Source organism: Erythrolamprus reginae, chromosome 12 (assembly GCF_031021105.1).
Source record: "Erythrolamprus reginae isolate rEryReg1 chromosome 12, rEryReg1.hap1, whole genome shotgun sequence".
In the NCBI taxonomy this organism is placed as follows: Eukaryota; Metazoa; Chordata; class Lepidosauria; order Squamata; family Dipsadidae; genus Erythrolamprus; species Erythrolamprus reginae.
The window spans coordinates 914,803-938,055 of NC_091961.1; the positions used below are offsets into that span (position 1 = coordinate 914,803).

General features: G+C 49.6%; 3 protein-coding genes and 1 long non-coding RNA gene across 6 annotated transcripts in view; 2 read left to right on the forward strand and 2 right to left on the reverse strand.

Annotated features, from left to right (window-relative positions):
* Window positions 1–722: 722 nt before the first annotated feature.
* On the reverse strand, window positions 723–8,757 carry LOC139174619 (interleukin-1 receptor antagonist protein-like). 3 transcript variants are annotated; one of them, XM_070765087.1, is made up of 6 exons: window positions 8,582–8,757; window positions 4,733–4,826; window positions 4,049–4,269; window positions 3,517–3,605; window positions 2,420–2,550; window positions 723–1,643 (listed from the first exon to the last, which is right to left on the reverse strand). In XM_070765087.1, exons 3-6 carry the CDS (start codon window positions 4,177–4,179, stop codon window positions 1,431–1,433), a joined length of 564 nt encoding a protein of 187 aa, XP_070621188.1. In that variant the 5' UTR covers window positions 4,180–4,269; window positions 4,733–4,826; window positions 8,582–8,757; the 3' UTR covers window positions 723–1,430. The 3 variants fall into 3 exon arrangements, with proteins under 3 accessions (XP_070621188.1, XP_070621190.1, XP_070621189.1); XM_070765089.1 differs by having other exon boundaries at window positions 4,049–4,091; window positions 8,582–8,704; XM_070765088.1 differs by lacking the exon at window positions 4,049–4,269 and having other exon boundaries at window positions 8,582–8,666.
* On the forward strand, window positions 8,733–11,361 carry TMED4 (transmembrane p24 trafficking protein 4). The gene is made up of 5 exons (XM_070765085.1): window positions 8,733–8,931; window positions 9,013–9,113; window positions 9,199–9,324; window positions 9,702–9,848; window positions 10,323–11,361. The coding sequence occupies exons 1-5, from the start codon at window positions 8,793–8,795 to the stop codon at window positions 10,470–10,472; spliced, it is 663 nt and encodes a 220-aa protein (XP_070621186.1). The 5' UTR covers window positions 8,733–8,792; the 3' UTR covers window positions 10,473–11,361.
* A 1,384-nt stretch (window positions 11,362–12,745) lies between these two features.
* Window positions 12,746–21,420, forward strand: DDX56 (DEAD-box helicase 56). The gene is made up of 14 exons (XM_070765095.1): window positions 12,746–12,893; window positions 12,975–13,136; window positions 13,233–13,393; window positions 14,003–14,173; window positions 15,006–15,096; window positions 15,289–15,533; window positions 16,818–16,940; window positions 17,071–17,184; window positions 18,340–18,434; window positions 18,564–18,640; window positions 19,372–19,461; window positions 19,582–19,687; window positions 19,954–20,033; window positions 20,204–21,420. The coding sequence occupies exons 1-14, from the start codon at window positions 12,840–12,842 to the stop codon at window positions 20,273–20,275; spliced, it is 1,641 nt and encodes a 546-aa protein (XP_070621196.1). The 5' UTR covers window positions 12,746–12,839; the 3' UTR covers window positions 20,276–21,420.
* Window positions 16,098–23,253, reverse strand: part of LOC139174627 (uncharacterized) — a 40,251-nt gene continuing 33,095 nt past the window's right edge. The window contains exon 3 of the long non-coding RNA XR_011560404.1: window positions 16,098–16,207. This is a non-coding gene — a long non-coding RNA (uncharacterized lncRNA). The remainder of the gene's footprint in view (window positions 16,208–23,253) is intronic.

Below are 23,253 nucleotides of genomic sequence, written 5' to 3' on the forward strand. Positions count from 1 at the left end.
CTTGGGGACCACTGCCCTGTGTAGCCCTTCCTGACACGGGACCCTCTGCCTACAGTGGCCTCTGCTCAGCCTGTTCACTTCCAGCAAAGTGGTCCAACTACCACTTCCTTCCAAGAAAAGTGCCACCTAGTGGGGAAGAGTCGACTAAGCAGTGCAGGTTGGCAGGCCCGTGAGGAAGAGCCTTCTCTGTGGCTGCCCCGGCCCTTTGGAACCAGCTACACCCACCCAATGTCCGTGATGCTCCCACTCTGTGGCCTTCCGAAAGGCCACAAAGACCTGGCTCTGCTGGCAGGCCTGGGGGCCGTGGGAGTTAACATCTAGTCACGGCGGAATTGTGATTCGCTAGGTGTGTATGCATGTATGACTGTCTAGTTTTTGCTTAGGGGTTTTTATTGATTAGCTTAATCGGAGATTTTACTGTTCTTTATTGTTTTATATCTATATTTGACTTTATTGTACCGTTGTACTATTTTATGGTTGTAAGCCGCCCTGAGTCCTATAGAATTAGGAGGCATATAAGTCAAATAAATGTATTTTTATTTATTAGATTTGCATGCTGCCCTTCTCCGAGGACTCGGGGCGGCTGTCACAGGCTTCAGCAGACCTCTGAATAATAAGCAGTGGGGACTCACACTCCAAAACTACACGTGGTGTTAAGACAAAATGATTTTTTTTTGGTTTAATGCATATTTTGTCATTAGAATTAAATGTAGACAATAGAGTTTGTTTGTTTGTTTATTTATTGGCTTTATAGGCTGCCCCTCTCCGAGGACTCAGGGCAGCTGACAACATATAAAAGGAAACAATAAAATACAGTGTCCAAATCCAATGAATTAAAACTAGGTAGACTAATCTAAACCTCCCAATTTTGTTAAGAATCTATCGTACCCATTCAGACAGCAATCCTACATAACATCCGTCGGCCAAGATCTAATCGTTCCAAACTTGGCATAGATAAGACTCTTGCAGAAGGCAAGTAGGGTGGGGGCAGTGTGAATCTCCAGGGGGAGCTGATCCCATAGGGCCAGGGGCCTCCCCCAGAGAAGGCCCTCCCCCTAGGCCCCGCCAAGCGACATTGTCTGGTTGATGGGACCTGGAGAAGGCCGACTCTGTGGGACCTGACCGGTTGCTGGGACTCATGCGGCAGGAGGCAGTTACTTTAAATGTCTTCCATTCCATTCTGGGAAACCAGAGCTCATCAATTGGCTGCCATCTTTTGCCCTTTGTAGCTTTGGAGGTCGGCCGATAACCTGGTGGCTGCAAAACCTGCGTTTCTGCACCCAGAGCTGTGAACCTCCACCCTAACTCTCTTCCCTGCCACTTCGTTCACCTGAAAAGCAACACCCACGCCCCCCCCCCGCAGAAACGCTTAGAGAAAGGAGTAGCTGTGGGAGACTTTGTCCCTGGAAGGGAGTCGGTGGGAAGGCCGGCTAGGATTCACGCTGGAAATAGAAGTCGACCAGGTGAGAAGAGCCTGGATTGTTGACCAACCCGAGGGGCTCGTTGGCTTTGGAAGAGGTGCAGAGGAACCAGCCCGGGTGGGCGGCCGACTCGAAGCGCGATATTCCATCCTTGCGAGACACGAAGAAGGTGAAACGGGCGGAGGCCACTTTGTCTTTGCAGAGGTCCGTGATGTTGACGCTCTGGGGAGAAGGAGAAGGGGGTCAGGGAAGGGAACCACGCTCAGGCCTGGAAAGTGACCACCAAGGGGGCTTCCGATAGCAACATCAAGGGAAGGTGAAGTCATCCCCAAACCCCCAACACTTAATCTAAGGGTAATCCATGGTTGACCTATCCAGATTCCTAAGAGGTCAGTAAGGGGCGAGTCCAAGTGCACTTGAGTGCCTAACGTCCCCTGTCCTATTGCTCTCCTATATCTCCTATCCCTTTCTTCTATTCCTATATCTCTTCTTCTGTTCTTTCATTGATGTGTTCTATTACTTTATCTTATTTTCTATTCTTTCATAGATATATTTTACTATGAGTATCTCCTCTATAACCTTCATCATGTATTTTACTATGTGTATACAGATATATACCCACTAAAACCCTCGTTGTGTATTGGGCAAAATAAATAAATAAATAAAACTCTAAGCTGTGTGTGTGTTGGGGGGGGGGAACTATTTCATTGAGAGCCACATCAGGGCTGTGTTTGACCTGGGGAGGGCAGGGCCAGCTTGACATCACTCGTGTCGGGCGCCTGGCTGGGGAATTCTGGGAGTTGAAGTCCTCCAGGCTTAAGGTTGCCCAGGTTGGAGACCGCTTGCTGTAGGAAGTATTATTACTGTTGTTGTTGTGGTTGTTGTTATTATTTATTAGATTTGCATGCCGCCCTTCTCCGAAGACTCGGGGTGGGTAAGTACCAAGTTGCAGCACAGATAAGTGTCACCTGGGGCGTCATCGGACCACTGCCTCTCACCTCCAAGTGCAGGTCAGGTGGGGACCCATGAGAGGAGGCCAGGCAGCTCTTCCCACCCCGAACGCTCAGGATGATGGGCGTTGGGCGTTGGTCTTGGTCAAAGGCCTGGTTCCGGACCCAGAAAATCTTTTCTGGAAGGAGGAAGAAGAAGGAGGAGGAGACTGAATGGCAGTTCAACTCATGGGTAAGTAAATCAATAGCAATAGTACTTAGACTTATATCCTACTCCATAGTAAGAAGTTTACAGAATCAGCCTCTTTCCCCCAACAATCTGGGTCCTCATTTGACGCCCCCACCCCACCTCGGAAGGATGGAAGGCTGAGTCAACCTTGAGCCGGTGGTGAGATTTGAACTGCTGAACTACAGCTGGCACTTAGCTGAAATAGCCTGCAGTGCTGCACTCTAACCACTGCACCACCCTGGCTCTAGTTAGTTAGGGGTTTCCATTTTCCCAAGGTTTAAGTCCTTTTTTCTGCAATAAATGCCATTCTCCTCCCCCTTGTTAAGTCTTCCCTTTATTTTTTGAGCAGTGTATATATTAGTATTGGATATAAATTTCAGTAAATTTATCAGCAATCCTTAATTCCTATATCTAAGTATAATGTTATGATAATATAATAATAACGTAATGTCTGTAAGTTGATCTTTTTAGTGATAATTCTTTAAGATGGACAGAAGTGCTTCCTCCTCCCAACCCTCCATCCAAAACTTTAACCTTCTGCCCCCCCCCCCCAGTTCTTCCTTTGATCCCACATTCTCTTTGACAAGTGTTCTGGCCTCTCACAATAAATTAGCTGTTCATGTTTCGCTATTTGAATCAAGCAGGCTCACAGAAGAGTTGGCAACACAAAAGAAAAATAGCAAGCATGCGAACAAATGTGTGCATAATTATGCTGTAAGCTGCCCTAAGTCCCCTAGGGACGGGTGGCCTAGACATGTGAGGAAGGAAGGAAGGAAGGAAGGAAGGAAGGAAGGAAGGAAGGAAGGAAGGAAGGAGGGGCTGGAGCTCCTGAGGAGGGTTGCAGCAGGAGGAAGACCTGAAAAGAATCCAAAGGTGCAAAGGTGACTTTCGTACCCCTCCTCTAAGAAAGACTCACCTTCCATTGCAGAGTTGGGGGCTTGCAAGTACCCAGCTATTAGTTCATTGTTCTGAAGGTAGAGGGATTTCTGGTTTACGTCCCAGAGTCTGAAAGGTCAAGATTCACGTTTTAAAAGAAAAATCTACTTTTTCCTCCCTTCAGACAACCTCTACACTGGCTGTTGTGGGGAAAACAGGAACAACTGGAAACATAGAAACACAGAAGTCTGACAGCAGAAAAAGACCTCATGGTCCATCTAGTCTGCCCTTATACTATTTCCTGTAGTTTATGTCAGGATGGATCTATGTTTATCCCAGGCAGGTTTACATTCAGTTACTGTGGCTTTATCTACCACGTCTGCTGGAAGTTTGTTCCAAGGATCTACCACTCTTTCAGTGAAATAATATTTTCTCACGTTGCTTTTGATCTTTCCCCCAACTAACTTCAGATTGTGTCCCCTTGTTCTTGTGTTGTTGCTGTTGTTGTTGTTGTTATTATTATCATTATGAATATTATTATTATTATTAAATGGCTGACCCAGGACACTTACCGGGACTTGAAGACCGCTCCCTGAGCCAGGGCCTCCTTTGCAGCTGCACACAGAACAGAAAGCACCAAAAGGGTCATTTTATTTCTCGAGCACCTGCCAGGCTCCATTGTGTGCAACAACCAGTCGACCATCTCTGCTGAATCAGCTCAGCTGGCGGTTTTATAAAGTCCACGGCAACCCCACCATCGGAATGTACGTTATTTCCAGAAGACATGACACCTCTGTGACATAAATTTCCAACAATTTTCGTCCTCCGTGTTGCAATTCGTGTTGCAATTCTGGGGGCCAAAAGTAAACTTCCCCAAATGAATAGAGTGGGTTCCCACTGCTCTACACAATGGGGAAATGAAACCGCAGCACATACATGAAAACATAAATTCAACTTGAAGTTCTACTCATAACAAAGAATGCGGCTATTTAAAGAACTGTGTTCAAGCTAAATTGAGATGGGAGGTGCAGCCAGGTGCTCTCGTTACCAAACAATGCAGAGTTCTCAAATAAACGGCGTCTCCTTTAAAATGCCACTAACTTTCCTTTGCATCCTGTTGTTCCAAAGGCTTCCCATTCCCAAGAAGCCACTGAGCGTTATCAGAATACCTGCTTCCTTGCCTGCCCTGCACGGCCTTTGCAAGCCAAGCGCCAGGAGGGCTGGACTGCCCCCTTCCAAGGGCCCCACCACCATACCTGAGCGATCCATCTGCTCCTCTCCGTGTGAGTTGCCCATCGCTTCCTCTTATTTCGCCTTCAGCTGAAACCTCCAAGGGCTCCATCCACCAAGCTAGAAAACAGCCGGAAATATTTGAAAAGGCGTGACCAGAATGTGCAAGATTTGGGTTTGAAAATGTGGACCTTGGCTGCTCTTGGATAAGGATAAGGCTCCCCTAAATTCGGTACAGATTTAAAATACTTAAAATAATAGAATCATAAATACACTGCACAAAAAACAAAGGGAACCCTCAAAGAACCCACCCTAGATCCGAATGAATGGAATAGTCTCATTGAATCCTTTGTTCTGTACAAAGTTAAATGTGCTGACAACAAAATGAAATTGATTGTCAGTCAGTGTTGCTTCCTAAGTGGACAGTTTGATTTCACAGAAGTCTGATTTACTTGGAGTTATATTGTGTTATTCAAGTGTTACCTTTATTTTTTTGGATAGAGATAGATAGAAAGATGGATAGATAGATAGATAGATAGATAGATAGATAGATAGATAGATAGATAGATAGATAGATATGGATCAAATTGAACGGGTCCAAAGACGGGCTACAAGAATGGTGGAAGGTCTTAAGCATAAAACGTATCAGGAAAGACTTCATGGACTCAATCTGTAGAGTCTGGAGGACAGAAGGAAAAGGGGGGACACGATCAAAATATTTAAATATGTTCAAGGGTTAAATAAGATTCAGGAGGGAAGTGTTTTTAATAGGAAAGTGAACACAAGAACAAGGGGGCACAATCTGAGGTGAGTTGGGGGAAAGATCAGAAGCAACATGAGAAAATATTTAACTGAAAGAGTAGCAGATGCTTGGAACAAACTTCCAGCAGAAGTGGTCGGTTAAAACATCCCTTTCAGAGCCAGGGTTTATTTGTTCAATACTTATCAGAAAGTTTATAGACACCCCCCCCCCCCACTTCTCATAGCTCAGAGATAGAGACACACAAATATAAGTACAGTATAAAAATAACCAATGTGATTCAAGTCTACTATCTGTAATGAATAGCTGAATGAATAGAATAACACGGATTTCAGTGCTTTGCAGAAAGCTAGCAAAAAATGCAGCTTCTACCCCAAAATGGAGGATGTCCTCCAATTCTTGCTCCATCAAGGTTATGCAGCTTGTGCAAACCGTGTTGAGAAAGTCCCAGGAGGACTTGTTCTGGCCAGGAGCGTGCAAAGGTGCAGGGCCAAGCACCTTCAATCCGGTCTAGGAGCCTGGGGTAGCTAGTGCAGAGACCTTGTGGCAAATAGGACAGGGCTGAGACTATTTCGTGGAATCAACTACAGCTTATTTTCAAGAGTAGCTGGGTGTGAAATACATTTCAGTAATCTAACTGCAAGATGGGGAGGATGTGAGTCACTGTTCAAAGATCCTACAGCACCAAGGAGCTACCAGAGGACTGGAAAAAAAGCTGATGTGGTTCCCAATTTCAAAATAATGGGGGGGAAAAACAAGATTCTGGAAAAAACCATCAAGTGATGGACCTATGAATATCCAGCAATAGGCAAAGCTTGTACTAGAAGCCAACATGGGTTTGTTAAAAACATCACCACAGAGAAACCTTTGACAAAGTAATTAAATTAGTGGACCAGCGAAATGCAGTGGACATAGTATATTTAGATTTCAGTAAGGCATTTGGAAAAGTAGACCCCACAGCCTACTTCTTGGTAAGAACTTCATCTACATGGAGGAAAACCTACAGAGAGAGAACCCAAGGTTTCTGTTTAAGCCAGTAGTCTTCAACATCTTCATAAACAATGTAATAATAATAATAACCACAACAACAGAATTGGAAGGGCCCTTGGAGGTCTTCTAGTCCAACCCCCTGTTTAGGCAGGAAACCCTACACTACTTCAGACAGGTGGTTATCCAACATCTTCTTTAAAACTTCCAGGGTTGGAGCATTCACAACTTCTGGAGGCAAGGAGTTCCACTGGTTAATTGTTCTGTGAGGAAATTTCTCCCTATTTCTAAGTTGCTTCTTGCTTAGTTTCCACCCATTGCTTCTTGTCCTATCCTCATCTGCTTTGGACAATAGGATGACTCCCTCTTCTTTGTGGCAACCCCTGAGATATTGGAAGACTGCTATCATGTCTCCCCTGGTCCTTCTTGTCATTCAACTAGCCATGCCCAGTTCCTGCAACCGTTCTTCATATGTTTTAGTCTCCAGTTCCCTAATCATCTTTGTCGAGACTCAACATCCCTTTTGCACCGTGGCAACCAAAAGTGAATGCAGTATTCCAAGTGTGGCCTTACCAAGGCCTTATAAAGTTCATGTGACCTTGATTCTATCCCTCTGTTGATGCAGCCTAGAACTGAAGAAGTGGGGAAAGAAAGGTAACTCATCAGATTTTCAGGTGACACCATGAAGTGGGGAATAGCCAGCACTTTAAGTGATGGGCTCAAGAGCCAGGAGGGTCTCGACAGAATCAATCTCACCCAACAAAATGAAGTTCAACTGTGAGAAAAGTTGTGGTACAAACACTGGTTCAGCCTGGCACAGAAGCCAACCGGAGCCAGACACGAGAGTCAAAACTTTTATTTAAATGCTTCAGCAAAAGGGCCCTAGTCCAATTTGGGAGCTTAAACCCTGAACAACAGCGTAGCACAATCTTTTATACAGTTGATTTCCAGAAACAGGGAAGTAACGTTTCACAAAGCTATTACCTGGCTTTTAGTCCATGTGTCTGCTTGTCTATGAAGTTGCGCCTTGTTTGAGCGTACGTGTCATTTTGCCCCTATAGAGTTACACCTTGGTTAAGCTCTACGTGTCCCTTTGCCCCTGCTTGTGGTTTTTGCCGTTTATTTTCTTGTTGCCAATCTTGTAACTTCCTATCTAGTTCTGAGTGTGTGTTGTTGCATTTCCTTTCCTTCATCTCCGACATGTTGCGTCGCACATATTCTTTTAAGTGTTTATTCCCTCCTAGGATGGGGTTGTGTGCGGAAATTGCTTCGTAATGGAGGGTCCAGCAAAGTTAAGCAAGAAAAACCAAGTGCACAAGTATAGAATAGAACAGGCTCAACAGCAGTAACTGGGAGAGGGACCTTGGAGTCCTAGTGGACAATCACTTGAAGATGAGCCAGCCACGTGCTGCAGCTACCAAAAATGCCAATGGGGTCCCAGGATGCATCAACTGACAGATAGAATCAAGGTCACATAAAATACTAATACCACCTAATCCTGCACTGGAAAGACCGTGCTTGCAATACCATGTCCGGTTCTAGGCACTGTAACACAAAGAAGATATTGAGTCTCTAGGAAGAGTGCAGAGAACAGCACACAAGGGGTCCTAATAATAATAATAATAATAATAATAATAATAATAATAACAACAACAACAATAACCTTGTGAGCCGCCATGAGTCCGCGGAGAGGGGCGGCATACAAATCTAAATAATTAATAAATAATAAATAATAATAATAAAAATAATTAGATTTGTATGCCACCACTCTCTGTATATAAACAGTGTTATATCTTTGTATACCACCAATATGTACTTGACTGACCGACCGACTAAATAAATAAATACATTCAGATTAACAGAGCTGGAAGAGACCTTGGAGGTCAAATATTCTACTTCAGGGGTCTCCAACCTTGCAGCTTTAAGAGTTGCGGACTTCAACTCCCAGAGTTCCTCAGCCAGCCATGAATGATAGAGTTGAAAGGCCAGAAGGGTCATCTTAAGTCAGGGGTCTCCAACCTTGGCCCCTTTAAGCTTTGCTGGCTGAGGAATTCTGGGAATTGAAGTCCACGAGTCTTAAAGTGGCCCAGGTTGGAGACCCTTCTTCTAGTACAGCCCCCGCCCTCACCATTTCTGGCAGGAGGCCGTCCAGTCTCTTTTCTCAACGCCGGAGCCACTGGGCGCCTGGGCTTCTCGGCGGACGTCGCCCCCCCGGCCTCTCTCCTCACGGCCCGGCGTCTGAAGGGAAGGGGCGGGGTCCGCGGGCGCCAGGCTGGGACTCCGGGCGGTGCACCCACGTGACTGGCGGCGCATGCGCGCTCGGCGGGCCGGCGGGGTCGATGGCTGCCGGGCGGTTCGTGGCGCTGCTGGGCGCGCTGCTCTTGGCCGGCCGGGCCGCGCGGGGCCTCTACTTCCACATCGGGGAGACGGAGAAGCGCTGCTTCATCGAGGAGATCCCGGACGAGACCATGGTCATCGGTGAGGGGGGCGCGGTTGGCGGGGGAGGGGATCAGAGGTGAGGGGTCGCGCCCTCTGACCCCGCCCCCTCGCGTCTCCTAGGTAACTACCGGACGCAGCTGTGGGACAAGCAGGCCGAGGCCTTCCTGCCCTCCACGCCCGGGCTCGGCATGTTCGTGGAGGTCCGCGATCCCGACGCCAAGGTGAAGCCCGGCCGGCTGGGCGGGGGGGGGGGGGGTGAGCGGCGAAGGGGGGAGCTCACTGACCCCCCCCTCTCCGCCCCCGCAGGTGATCCTCTCGCGGCAATACGGCTCGGAGGGCCGCTTCACCTTCACCTCGCACACCCCCGGGGAACACCAGATCTGCCTGCACTCCAACTCCACCCGCCTGGCCCTCTTCGCGGGGGGGAAGCTGGTAAGAGAGAGGGGGGAGGCCCCCCTCGAGGGTCTGCCCACCCCCATTGCATCTGGTCCTTGGAGGGAGGGAGGGGGAGAGGTCCCCCTTGAGGGTCTGCCCCACCTTCCAAAGAAGCTGTCTTTGATCAAGGAAGGGAGGGAGGGGGAGAAGGCAGGAAGGGGGGGGCAGAGGCCCCCCTCGGGGGTCTGCCACCCCACTGCTGTGTATTTGGTCCATGGGGAAGGAGGGTGGGGGAGAGACTCACGGGTCTGCTTCCACCCTTCCCCTCCCCAAGAAGCTGTGTCTTTGGTCCAGGAAGGGAGGGAGGGGGAGAAGGCGGGAAGGGAGGGCAGAGGTTTTGCCCCCCCCCCAAACGTGCTGTGTCTCTGGTCCAGCGGGTGCACCTGGACCTCCAGGTAGGGGAGCACGCCAATAACTACCCGGAGATCGCCGCCAAGGACAAACTGACGGAGCTGCAGCTGCGAGCCAGGCAGCTGCTGGACCAGGTGGAGCAGATCCAGAAGGAGCAGAACTACCAAAGGGTGAGACTGCCTGCTAGGGACCCCCTGGGGACCCTCTTTTGTGCTGGCTCCCTAACAGAGAGGAAGACGATGGGAGGCTGGGGGGAGGGGGGCTGCAAAAACTTGGGGCTTGGAAAACATTGTTTGCAGACAGTAACAATGAAAGAGCCTGCAAGGTAAAAGCTGGGAAGGTCGTTAGCACCTGGTTAGGGCTGGAAAAATAAGCTTTGGAAAAACTACATTCAGAGTATAAGACACAACCTCAATTTTAAGCCTCTTTTAGGAGGAAAAGGGCGCGACTTATACTCTGAAAAATACGGTATTTTACTGTGGGTAAACTTGCCGGCTTTCTCTCTGTGGGTGGAATGCAAAACTGGAAAAGTCCTGCATCTCGACTGGACCTTGGTTGGGTGGAGGGCAGTGGTTGAATGAAGCGCGAGAGGAGGAGTTGGGCCAGGCGCGGCCTTGACGCTGGCTGCTTTGTTTCCTTGGCAGTTCCGAGAGGAGCGGTTCCGCATGACCAGCGAGAGCACCAACCAGCGGGTGCTGTGGTGGTCCATCGCGCAGACGGTCATCCTCCTCCTCACAGGCATTTGGCAAATGAGGCACCTCAAGAGTTTCTTTGAAGCCAAAAAACTGGTTTAATTAATCTCCAGCATCACCTGGGTCATTATTCACCAATGCTCCGTCGTTCATTTCCATTGAGTAAATCTTGATTATTTTGTAAAATAAAAAAAAACATCTGAGAAAGAATCACAGCTGACAGTGCCCCTGCCCCAATTAAATACATCCACGGAAACATCTCAAACGTTACCCTATTTTTGTGCTTTGAAGCAAGTGAAGCTAGCAGTAAGGATACGCTTGCCTTGGTTGTCTAGCTTTCCCGGAACCTTCTAAGAAGCTGCTTTATAAAAGACCGAGAGGGTTCCCTCCATTCCTTTGGTGACAGCTGTAGTTTGCCTAAAGGCTTCTGTCTTCTGAAGTTCCCTATAACTCTAAAACTATTCAACAAAACACAATTAGAGGGGAATTAGCTTTCCTTGTTCAAATACCATTGATCTGAATATTGTTTAGCATTTCAATAGTTGTCACCACTGAATCCTTGGAGCCAAAGGAATCCTTGCCGCCTTTGCTCTTCAATCCTTGTTTTGTAGCAGTTGATTCTCTAAGCACAGAATTGGTCCTGGCTGGAAAATCAATATAGATGAGGAAGGAGTAGACGTTTCCTCCAGGTTTGTTGTGAAGGTCGAGTAAAGAAGCCCCTTAAATTTGTAAATAGTTTTGACTTAGAGCCGCTCCAAGGTGGAGATAGTCCTTGAGGAACACAGTGGGGTTTCTCTCTTCTTACCAGCCTTTCTGTAATTTGGAAATAGAACCCGTAAATAATCCAGCTGTGGAACGACACTGGCAGCAGAATTGGACCTCTGAAGTCGTGGGACTGAAAATGACCTTTACTTCCCTTCTTGCCTGGGCAAGTTTGTCCGGGGGCCTGTTTGTTACACTTTTGGATTGAAATAAAGGCTTTTTGAAAGAGGCTTTCTTTTATGTTGGTGGGGAAAGTAGGTAAAGGCAAGGGTCAATGGTAAAAGTCCACAAATTCTTTACCGCAAAGAGCCCCCAAACATCCATGTAATCCCTTCCACAAGTCATTTTAGGAGGATATCCCGATGTTTTATCAATTTATAGGCAGGCCTTGACTTACAGCCATTCACTTAGTGGCCAGAATTGCAACGGCACAGAAGAAGTGACCAGGCCTTTTGCATAGGAGTTTTGCAGCATCTCCATGGTCACATGACCGGAATTGGGTTGCTTGGTATTAGGATGGCTGCAGTTTCCCAGGGTCATGTGACCCCCTTTTGCGACTTGCCATGCAGAATCAATGGGGAAGCAAGATTTACTTAACAACTATATTTATTCAATGCCTATATGCCACCCAACTCCCTAGGGGCTCTAGGCAGCTCACGGCCAAAATATAAAACATCAATAATAGTACAAAAACCTCCAAAAACAATTTACAATACAAACAGTTAAACCACTGCATGCCATTTATGGCAGGAGTAACTCTACTCCAGGGATTCACTTAACTGCCCAGAAGTTGTAAAAAGGGGCAAAACTCACGTAAGGGCTACTACCTTCGACTGCCTGTGTATAAAAGGACCCCATAGCCCCCCTCCTCCCTTTACAGACAGGGAAATGTGTTTATTGTACCCCTGGTACAGCCAGATCCTTGGCTTTGGGTGGCGTTCTGAAACAAGCTCTTGGCACCAGCACTTGTACTTCTACATGGTGCTTTCCAGCCCCCTCTAAGCCTCTGGCCCCCAACCCTCTGGGTCTCCAGGCCTTGATGCTCTGAGCTGGATCTGATGATGCCTAATAAAACGTGTGGCAAGAGAGCAGCCAAGCTTAGAAAGTACCAAGGGAGCTTTCATTTAACCCTGAGCTGCACATGTTCTCCTTAATCCATGGCAAGCAACCAAGTCTGTGTGTCGGCCAAAGGCTTGGGAAGCCCTGCTTGGTCCAAGGAAAGAGCCCTGGCAGACGCGCCTGCAGCTGTCTCATCTCTTGGCAGCCTCACCCACCACCTGTCACCTGCAAGGGGCTCCGGGCTTTGCAAGGGAACCTCTGGGGGACTCAGGGCAAAGACAGGGCCCCAACCCCTGGGGCAGGGGTAGGCAAAGTGGGCTCTTCTGTGACTTGTGGACTTCAGCTCCTAGAATTTCTGAATCGATGATTCTGGGAGTTGAAGTCCACGTGTCATAGAAGAGCCCACTTTGCCCACCCCTGCCCTGGGAAATAGGGAGCATCAGTGGCCGAGGAGCAGCGACGGCGTCGCACTGGACCAAACCAGGGAAAGCAGACAGCGACTTCGCAAGCGGGGCACCTGGTGTGCCACTCGACCTCCAGCCACTAGAGGGTGCTTTGGCGTTGCTGGGGCGCTCTGCCCGGGCGGCTCTATCATCGCGCCCTACGACCCCGCCAGCCGCTTCCGGCACGTGGGCGAGGGGCGACAGCATGGCGGCGGCCACCAGCTTCAGCGAGATGGGCCTGGACGCGCGGCTCCTGCAGGTACACGGCAGGAGAAGGGCCGGGCGAGCGGGCGGGGTCTTCGGCGCGGGTGCTGACCGGACGCCATTGTGTTCCCGACAGGCGGTGGCCGAGCTGGGCTGGGCGGCGCCGACACCGATCCAGGAGAAGGCGGTGCCGCTGGCGCTGGAAGGGAAGGATCTGCTGGCGAGGGCCCGGACGGGCTCCGGGAAGACGGGCGCCTATGCCCTGCCGCTGCTCCAGCGCCTGCTGGCCGCCAAAGCGGTGCGTGGCCTCCGGGCCTCCCTGAGGAATGGGTGGGAGTGGGTGGGTCTCCGCCGGCCTGGCCTGACGCTTCCCCCCCTATCTCCCCTTTCGCAGGCGGCGCTGGTGGCGGAGCAGGCGGTGCGGGGCCTGGTGCTGGTGCCCACCCGGGAGCTGGCCCGGCAGGCGCTGCAAATGCTCCGGCGACTGGCCGCCTACTGTGCCCGGGACGTGCGCGCCGTCGACCTGGCCGGCCCGGAGGAGCTGGCCGCCCAGAGGTGAGCGGAGCCCGCGTGGGAAGAGGAGGAGGCTGAATGAACGGAAGATGTGGGGCTGCGAGGGGGGCTAGGAAAAGAGGCAGAACCTCCCATTGCCCCACAAGAGGGGGGGAAAGCAAAGCAGCCCCAGCCCCCTCTTCCATGGGAGGCAGGAGGGGCAGCCCCACAGCAGCAAGTTCAGCACACTGGAGAGTTAGTTGGCACATGGCACGTTAAATAGCCAACAAACTATATACACATACATATGGCTATATGGATGTATAGGTATGTTTCAAATCCCAGTCAGGGTATGTCTAGCTGAGGAGAGAAAACAATCTGGAAATAGATTTATACTAGCTTCCTTTCATTTTCAATTCAGCAAAAGCATGTTACACTTACATACATACATACATACACACACACACACACGTATACACACACAAACACACAACTTATAATCACAATTCCTAATAAAACTTTATGTAAAAAGATGAGTTTTCCCATCTGGATGGTGCCACTGACTTGCCCTGGGCTTATCTGACTTTGATTGTCCCCAGCAGTTTCTCAAAGCCTGGGATTCCTCCAATGCTTGGTCTTTAGGCCTCCAGTGTTGGTTTTTTTGACTTGCAGACCCCTCTTGATGGAGAAGCCAGATGTGGTGATAGGAACGCCATCGCGGGTTTTGGCTCATGTACAAATGCAAAACTTGAGACTGCAGAATTCGTTAGAAATTCTGGTGATCGATGAAGCTGACTTGCTTTTTTCATTTGGCTTTGAGGAAGACTTGAAGAATCTCCTGTGGTGAGTTCCGATTCCGAAGTGCTGGGATTCTATAGTTTCTATTCAGAATTTTAATTACAATGGTAAAAACTAAGGTATAAACTGAGAGAAAGAGGATAGGGGGGAAAAGTATAAGAGAAAACGAAGAAAACAGAATGGTTTCCATCCCGTGACATTGACCTGTCCCATCTGGTCAGGTAATTGACCCTTATCAATGAATGAATTCCAACTGGGGAGGTCCAGGAGAGGAGACCTCTGCTGTTGCCCCCACCACATGGAACAGGCTGTCCGGCATTTTTTTTTTAAAAAGATCCATTTTAGCTTCCCTTAGCAGCTTCCTTCTTTGTTGTTTAATAAGAAGAAATTCTCAAAATGGTACAGATCTTCGAAAAAGGAATAACGGGCTGTGGCTAAAGAGCGCCTCTTTTAGCTTAATAAAGATTAATAATCATAATAAAGATTAAAAGTATTAGGGCAGTCCTCAATTTACAGCCACAACTGAAGCCAAAAATTCTGTTGCTAAATGAAAAAATATTCTATGAGAGAACGATCTAAATGTAATGAATTAATTGCAGTTGGCTGGAATTGAACTGTTCTGAAAGTGAATGTGTGTACGTTAAGATTTTGAAAATGATAGAATGTTTTGATTTTAGAAATCCTTAGTTCCACTTATTTTGTGATAACATTAAATCCATTGTGTGATTTGTTATTTTGCTCAAGATTAGTCAGACCAAAGTATCCTGCGTCCATTGTCCCGGAGGCATTTTGTTCTATTCCGCTGTGGGGCACGGTGGGCTTTGGTGTTGTGGTCCCATCCCATCTGTGGGGCTGACGCGCTCTTGTTTCCCTGCAGCCACTTGCCCAAGATCTACCAGACCTTCATCATGTCGGCTACCTTCAACGAGGATGTGCAGACACTGAAAGAGTTGGTGCTGCACAACCCTGTGAGGAATATGGCGCATTGGATATTTGGGAGCAGGGGGGCAGCTTGGCTTGGTACTTGCCTGGTTTACAGGCTTTGTACTGTGGATGGCTAGCTTGGCTTTGGCCCAGCTGTGGTGGCCTGGAGGAAGCCACCTCCTGTGTCCCTTTGGTGGTGTGATAATGAGGTTTCCGTGCGCCTCTCCCTTCCGCAGGTGACGCTCCGGCTGCAGGAATCCCCCCTGCCCGACAGCTCCCAACTGAGCCAGTTCCAGATCCAGTGCGAGGCCGAAGAGGAGAAATTCCTGCTCCTCTATGCCCTCCTGAAGCTCTCGCTGGTGCGGGGAAAAGTCCTCCTCTTTGTCAACAAAATCGACCGCTGCTACCGCCTCAAGCTCTTCCTGGAGCAGTTTGGGATCGCCACCTGCGTCCTCAACTCAGAGCTGCCGGCTCAGTCGCGGTGAGCGTCCACACACGGGGGCCTGGGGTTGCGGGAGGGAGGGACGATATTTCCTGCCGTGATTCCTCACTACGCTTCGGAGGCTTCTGGATTGAAAGGATTATGCAGGAATAGGTTGTTGCCTACGGCAGTCTTTCCCAGCGTGGCCGCATCAGGTGGGGGTCCAGAAATTTGACCCATTTTCTTCAGAACACAGAAGGCTGGCGAGCTCTGTTCCAAGCATCCGCTGAGGCACTTGCAGAATCCCAATGCTGGCGTGTTGTAAGTCAGTGTTTCCCACCCTTGGCAACTTGAAGATATCTGGACTTCAACTCCCAGAATTCCCCAGCCAGCATTTGCTGGCTGGGGAATTCTGGGAGTTGAAGTCCAAATACCTTCCAGTGGCCAAGGTTGGGAAAGACTGGCCTATGGGATGCTGGAAAGTGTTAATGGCACACACTATTTGGGGACTTCATAGCATGAGCATGAGCACATACCGCTTCGTAGTGCCTTTTACACCCCTCTCTAAGCGATTTACAGAGTCAGCCTCTTGCCCCCAACAAGCTGGGCCCTCATTTTACTGACCTCGGAAGGATGAAAGGCTGAGTCAACGTTGAGCCTGGTGAGATTTGATTTGCCAAACTGCTGACAGCTGGCGGTCAGCAGAAGTAGCTCGCACAGGGTGTCCAGCAAACCTGGAAAACAGGGAAATGAGGGAATTATTAGGGAAATCGACAGTTCGGGAAATATCAGGGAATTCGTGAAAAAAACAGAATAAATCAGGGGGGGAAACCAAACTGTATTAAAATGTTTAAAAGTCAGGGAAAAATCATGTTAAAAAAAACCCTGGATCGCGCTGCCTGGCAGAGTCAAGCAAAAATGAGCATAACTGTGGCCACAACTTGCTTCCTCAGCTCCCGATATTTCTCCAGGGCTTGGCCATTTGTTATGACGTCATTTACGACCATGGCCTTAATATCGGGGGATTTCAAAATGCTTTCGCCCTGAACACCCTGCGTGTAGTACTGCACTCTAACCACGGCACCACCATGGCTCAGTGGTTAGAGTGCAGCACCACAGAACACCATTAATGTTGCTTGTTTCCGCCCAACATCTGTTTCACTTGTACATATTTTAATCTTGGGTTTTACATTCTACATTTTGTGTTATGCAACGTGCCTTATTTTAATTATGAAGCTTGTGGCAGGAATAAACAACGAAAGCCTGCTGGGAAAGGGAGGAAGCTTGACGACCTCCGGGTTTTGGAAGTGACCCTGAGAAACCCCTGGCCTGTCCTTCTTCCAGGTGCCACGTCATCAGCCAATTCAATCGGGGCGTCTACAGTTACATCATAGCCACAGACGAGCAGGACCTGGCGGAACCGGAGGAGGCTGGCGGGAAAAAGAGGAAGGGCGCCAAGGGAGGAAAGTGAGTCATTCCCCATATTGATCATGTGAGGGTGGATTAAAGGTCTTTTCTTCTTTGGCGCCACAGCCGGACAGTAGAAGCCTCCTTGGACATCGCTTCACTCCATCTGTGCTTCTGTTTTTCCTTTCAGGGCCAAAAGTCAGGAATATGGGGTGTCCCGAGGCATCGACTTCCACAATGTCTCTGCGGTCTTTAACTTTGACTTCCCCCCGTCCTTTGAATCCTACATCCACCGAGCAGGCAGGTGAGTGGCGGCTGCAGCCAAACCCAGGACGGGTCTCTTCCGCAGAAAAGTCGCAGTGCGGAAATGCCCAGCTCCTCTGGAGGATGTAGCCTGGCACGGCAGACGTGGGCAGTTTGGGTAATGAATCTGGCACATAATTTGGCTCCTGGGTCCCTTTGGAAAGGCCAATTCTATTGCTTTGGAGACCTATGGAGATTTTTATTTGACTGAAATGGTAGATGCTTGGAACAAACTTCCAGCAGATGTGGTTGGTCAATCCACAGTAACTGAATGTAAACATGCCTGGGATAAACATAGACCCACCCTAAGATCAAATACAGGAAATAGTATAAGGGCAGACTGGATGAACCAGGAGGTCTTTTTCTGCTGTCAATCTTATTATTTATTTATTTATTTATTTATTTATTAGATTTGTATGCTGCCCCTCTCCAGAGACTCGGGGCGGCTAAGTTTATAATATGGAGTGAAGAATACTTCCATGTTCCAACCAAACTTGTTGCCTTTGTCAAACTCAATTTCATTTAGGGCCGCATCAGGGTTGTGTTTGATCTCGGGGTTGGGGCGGGGGGTGGGGGCAGCTTAACGTTGTTTGTGTTGGTGCCTGTCGTGGCCTGAGCCCTTGCATTGAAAACGGGCTCTTGGGCTCCACTTTTTGGCTGCAACAGGCACCTACAACTTCTGCCAATGAAAATGGAGCTTGGGAGGGAACCCCCCCGAGCTCCACTGGCAGAGGCACCATGGGTCAATCCTCCACTGTTTCATGGCAGCCCCACAGACCAGATCTAAGCACCACCGTGGACCGGATCCAGCCCCTGGGCCTTCAGTTTGACACCCTGCCCCCTTCCCACTTTTATAAAGAGGCTTGAAGAAGAAACAATTGCAAATAGCAAGATAAAACAATTGGAAATCCCCATAGATTGACTTGGGGACAAAGTGCTTGAAGTTCCACAGCCAGGCCAGGTTCTTTCGAGGAAGTTCAGCTGCTCTCACACTGTCGTTTAATAAAGTATTCCAGTGAGGGAAAATACCAGTTTTTTCTCATTTATAATTATTGTACTGAACAATGTTGGTGGCAAACAGAATTAATTTTCAGTATGATAGCCATATAAGCTTACATGCTAAATATTTCAGAAAACCGTTGACTCTCCTTTGCAGGACAGCCCGTGTTCAAAACCCAGGCACCGTCCTGACCTTCGTCTTGCCCTCTGAGAGGCCTCTGCTTGCCAAGATCGAAGAAGTGCTCACCGCCGGTGGGTAAGGGGAGAGATCTGGGCTCCAAGGGTGGGGGGTGTCCCTAAGGGCCCAGAGGGGGTCTCTGTGTCTTGCTATCTCCCTCCCTTGCCTCTCCCTCAAACCCATTTCTTTGGTTGCTCCCTTAGAGAGCGCAAGCAAGTACACCTTAACGCCCTACCAGTTCCGGATGGGGAAGATTGAGGGGCTCCGCTACCGCTGTCAGGTAAAAGCAGATGGGAAAGACGTGGCTGGGTTGAAGAGCAGCGGCTGTTCTCACCCGCACAATTGCAAGCCAGGGCTTCCCCCCTTTCTCCTGGGCAAGAAAGGAAGCGAGGGCACTGGCTGAGGATCGTGAGCATCGAGCCCTGGCCACCATCAGGGTTTCAAGAGGAAGCTGTTTTCTGTAGCAAGCGGTCAAGCATTAGAGGGAATCCAGGCCAAACATAGTAGGAAATCAAGAGAGGTGGTAGAACACCATGGAGGCCCCTCACTCCCTTCTACAGTGGTTGGTTTAGGGCAGTGAGGGCGAAACTGGCACAGGGGCCACAGGTGACACGCGGAGCCATATCTGCTGGCACATGAGCTGTTGACCCAGCTCAGCTCCAAGGCGCATGCGTGTGCCGGCCAGGTGATTTGTGCCTTGCCCAGAGGCTCTGGGAGGGCGTTTTTGGCTTCCAGAGAGCCTCCGGGGGGGGGGGGGATTTTAGCCTCTGGAGCCTGAGGAGGGCGAAACACGGCCCCACCAGAAGTTGGGAAACAGGCCGTTTCCGGCTTCCAGGGTGTGAAGGAAGCTGTGTTCGCCCTTCCTAGGCATTGAATTATGGGTGTGGGAACCCACGCATATGCGATAGCGCACGTCCATGCTCTTTTGGCACCCAAGGGAAAAAAGGTTGGCCTTCACTGGTTTAGGGCATGAAGATTCACTCAGCCTCTGTGGCCCTTTCTCTCCTCCAGGATGCCATGCGGTCGGTCACCAAGCAGGCCATCAAAGAAGCCCGACTCCGTGAAATCAAAGAGGAACTGCTCAACTCAGAGAAGCTCAAGGTACCCTGTACGGTTGCAGAGAAGCTGGCCCCGACACCTCCCTTCTCCTTCCCAGAAGCACATGCCCAATCTATGCGGTGGATGTGCGCTGATCAGCCCGTTGGCTGTTTTCTCTCTCAGACGTACTTTGAAGACAATCCACGGGATCTGAACTTGCTGCGACACGACAAGCCCCTGCACCCGGCCATCGTCAAGCCTCACCTGCGCAACGTCCCAGAGTACCTGGGTAGGGGTCTCCCTTTGGAGGGGCGTCTCCACTCTGGAGAAGGGAGGAGCTGCTCGAAAGAGGGGCTGTTCCTGTTTCTAGTATTATACCTTTGTAGTCCACCTGGGCATTTTTCTTTTTAAATGGGCTTTCCACCTTCTGGGATTCTGGTAGTAGCCACCACTGGGTTTGCCAAGGAAGTGGAAAGACACACGGGTGCGCAGGGCCAGGAGAGGAGGGGGCGGGGAGGTCTGCCTCTCCGAATCTGACCGGCTCTTCCTTTGCAGTCCCCCAGAGTCTCCGGCCGGCAGTTCCAGCCCTCACTGGGAAACGCAAGAGGCGGAAATACCCGGCGTCCACTAGCAAGGTTGATATTCTCTTTTGCTGACCCCCTCTAGCCCCGCCTCCCCATTCCCAGGACAGCCACTCCAGGGGCTGAGCATGGCAGCTGAGTGCATGGGGTGGACCTCTGAGCCATGGGCCTCAGGTCGTCCAGGGGGGTAGGGTGGGGGGCTAATGCCACGACCTTCTTTGCAGGGCCAGCAGAACCCCTTGCACAGCTTCAAGAACGCCAACAAGAGATTTCGGACCTCGGCCAAGGCCAAATAAGGCACCTGCCGTAGAATGAATGAAAGTGACCAGAGGCTGTTTTCCATCTGCCAGATGTGCCATAAAGCTGCTCTCCACGTTTCCAGGTTTTTTTTATAAAGAGTCACTTTTGCCAAACTCTCTGGCTAAATAAATGGCAATGGCCGAGACTTTAGAGAGAGCCCCTGCTCGTTTCTGACCCCCTCTGTGTTAAATGCTCTTGTGCGGATGGGGGGAGCAGAGCAGGCAGGTGGGGAGGGCAGCCCGCAAACAGCTCAGCCTCACGAGAAGCAGCGCCTTGGATGGCTCAGCGGGAGCCGGCAACGTTCACGGAGCAAAGGCATGCACCGTTCTTCTTATATATATATATACACACACACACATCTAAAGTCTACATGCGTGGGAGTGCTTGCATGACAGTGCGAGGCTGCTGGCCAAAAAGTGCCGTTCTTCCCTGCAGGCTGAAGCGGCTGACCCCGGGGCACCTCGCCAACTCGTGAGCTGGGGTGGCAGATGGTGGACTCTTGCCCCGGCTGGTGGCTTTATCAGGCGTCAAGGCCGAGAGGCAATTGTAAACCTTGAAGTGGCAGGATAAGAAGTTCAGGGTGTTGCCTGGTGTGATGTGACGTTGCACAGCAAGGATCAGGAGGGCAAGCGGGGGCCCAGGAACACCCCCTCCCCCTTCAGAGTCGGGCTCTGCTCCCGTCTTCTGTACAACCCCCAAATTTCACCTAGAAAGAGGGGGGGGGCTTCTGCCATTCTGTTAACGGGGCCATCAGAGCTATTCCACTGCCACGTCTCAGTGAGGAGGGAGGAACAGGCTGGGGCCCATGGGAGATGGGAAGGCCACTTGGTGGGACCTGGTGTCCCTCGATGGAAAGGCACAGGGCCACCTTCACTGGAAGATCACTGCTGGATTTTGTGCTTCCGATGAAAATAAAAAAGTGAAATTCTTTGGTTGTGTCCATTAGGTAAATTTGTTATAGAGATGGCCAATATGTGTAAACAAGTGGAGGCTGTAATATTATTTCTACTGTGCTAGAAAGAGTCGGGACACGTTCCCCTCCCTCACGTTTTTCCTTTGTCTTTCTCCTAGTTTCCCATTAATTTCTGTTTTCCTTTGTTTCATATTTTGACAAACTAATAAAAATGACTACTGCAAAAAAGGAAGGCTTGGCGTCCTTAGACCCTCAGAGTCCAATCATTGCTCAGCCCAGGAGTGCAAATCACAGTAGCCGCCTGGACAAGTGGCTGGCCGGCCTCCCTCCCTCGGGAAAGAGCCAAAATTGGGAGCCTTTTTCTGCGCCCCGTTTAAATATCTAGCTGCAGCACCTATATGCTTGCTGCAACCGGGCCCTGTCGAAAATTATCCGAAAACCAACTCTGCGTAAATGAGCAACATCAGTCGGAGCCCGTCTGGTTCTTTTCTGTCTGCAACAGCAGAAGCTTCTAGACGCTTCCCTTCTTGCCTGTCTCTTGATGGCGTTTCCCTCCCTGGGGTTCCAGCAAATCACAATTGTTTCTCATTTCCTCCATTTCAAATCCACTGAGCCTGTTCTTATTTCAGTCTTTTGCTGGTGATAATTCAGAACTATCCGACTTTCTTCCTTGATAAGAGTGATGTGGCTCTGTCGAGATAACCGGCTTTTCCCCATTGTCCCCAATAGGAGGAAGAGTGTGTATCACAAGGTCAAACCGACCGGGATGCTTTGTTTTCAAGCTCGCCCTGGCCTTGCACCCTTCTTATCTCTCTGTTCCCTTTCTGTTGTGTCTTTGGCCATGACCGTTGCTCCATTGCCCTTGCTGTCTCAACAGGGTACCTGCCCGGCTGACACTGTCCTCTCACCTGCTTCCTTCGGCTGGGGTGGGGGGGGATTGCTCTTCCTTCTGGACCCTGTGCGCAGAGGCCATAGAAGCCAAGCAGAAGGACCCCTTTTCTCTGGGGAGCCCTGAGGGCAGCCCACACTCGCCAGGATGTTGCGGGGGTCCCGTTTGCCCTATATTACGTTGGCTGGGATTATGGCAGGTGGGTCACTGGGAGGGCTCGAGATTTACTCTACTCCACCATCTTGAATGGGGCTTCCTTTGAAAAGTGTTCAGAAACTTCAGATCGTGCAGAATGTGGCCGCAAGAGCTATCGGAGTCTTCGGAGAGGGGCGGCATACAAATCTAATAAATTATTATTATTATCGTGGGGCTTCCTAGATTTACCCATGTTTCATCAACACTGCAGTCTGCATTGGTTGCCGATCAATTTCCGGTCACAATTCAAAGTGTTGGTTATGACCTATAAAGCCCTTCATGGCATTGGACCAGAATACCTTCGGAACCGCCTTCTGCCACACGAATCCCAGTGGCCAATTAGGTCCCACAGAGTTGGCCTTCTCCGGGTCCCGTCGACAAAACAATGCCATCTGGCGGGCCCCAGGGGAAGAGCCTTCTCTGTGGCGGCCCCAGCCCTCTGGAACCAACTTTCCCCAGAGATTAGGATTGCCCCCACCCACATTACCTTTCGTAAGCTATGTCGTCAGGTATGGGGAAGCTGAGGCCCTGGGTTTATATTATTTATGTATGGTATGAGTATGTTACATGGTTTTTAAATAATGGGTTTTAGACTTTTAATGTATTAGATTTGTTACATTGTTATTGTGAGCCACCCCGAGTCTTCGGAGAAATCTAATAAATAAATCTAATAAATAAAATAAATAACCATTCAGTTCATTTTGTATTTGCTATTTATTTTAAAGGAGCTTTCCAACACGTGCTCTGCTCCTATGGAGGCCAAAATATGACTGCTAGGAATGTATAAGGTTGCAGACATATAGAGCAATTTCTTTTTAAAAAACCAATACCACCGGACCCTATTCTGACAGGAACTGTCTGGGAGTTTTTGTGCTGCTTTCCAACACAGTGAATTTCAGTTTTCTTGTTTCCATTCTATTCCTCAAGCCAAAAAAGCTCACTTATTGGGGGGAAATTAAGACTATGGCTTGGGGAAA

Coding starts and splice junctions, on each gene's coding strand:
- LOC139174619 (XM_070765087.1), bottom strand. CDS start 4,179: ATGGTCGACTGGTTGTTGCACACAATGGAGCCTGGCAGGTGCTCGAGA. Junction 3,606..4,048: donor GGAGCGGTCTTCAAGTCCCG/GTAAGTGTCCTG, acceptor TTGACCTTTCAG/ACTCTGGGACGTAAACCAGA. Junction 1,644..2,419: donor CACCTGACCTGCACTTGGAG/GTGAGAGGCAGT, acceptor CCTTCTCCCCAG/AGCGTCAACATCACGGACCT.
- TMED4 (XM_070765085.1), top strand. CDS start 8,793: ATGGCTGCCGGGCGGTTCGTGGCGCTGCTGGGCGCGCTGCTCTTGGCC. Junction 8,932..9,012: donor GGACGAGACCATGGTCATCG/GTGAGGGGGGCG, acceptor CGCGTCTCCTAG/GTAACTACCGGACGCAGCTG. Junction 9,325..9,701: donor TCTTCGCGGGGGGGAAGCTG/GTAAGAGAGAGG, acceptor TCTCTGGTCCAG/CGGGTGCACCTGGACCTCCA.
- DDX56 (XM_070765095.1), top strand. CDS start 12,840: ATGGCGGCGGCCACCAGCTTCAGCGAGATGGGCCTGGACGCGCGGCTC. Junction 16,941..17,070: donor AAGGGCGCCAAGGGAGGAAA/GTGAGTCATTCC, acceptor TTTTCCTTTCAG/GGCCAAAAGTCAGGAATATG. Junction 18,435..18,563: donor CGAAGAAGTGCTCACCGCCG/GTGGGTAAGGGG, acceptor TTGCTCCCTTAG/AGAGCGCAAGCAAGTACACC.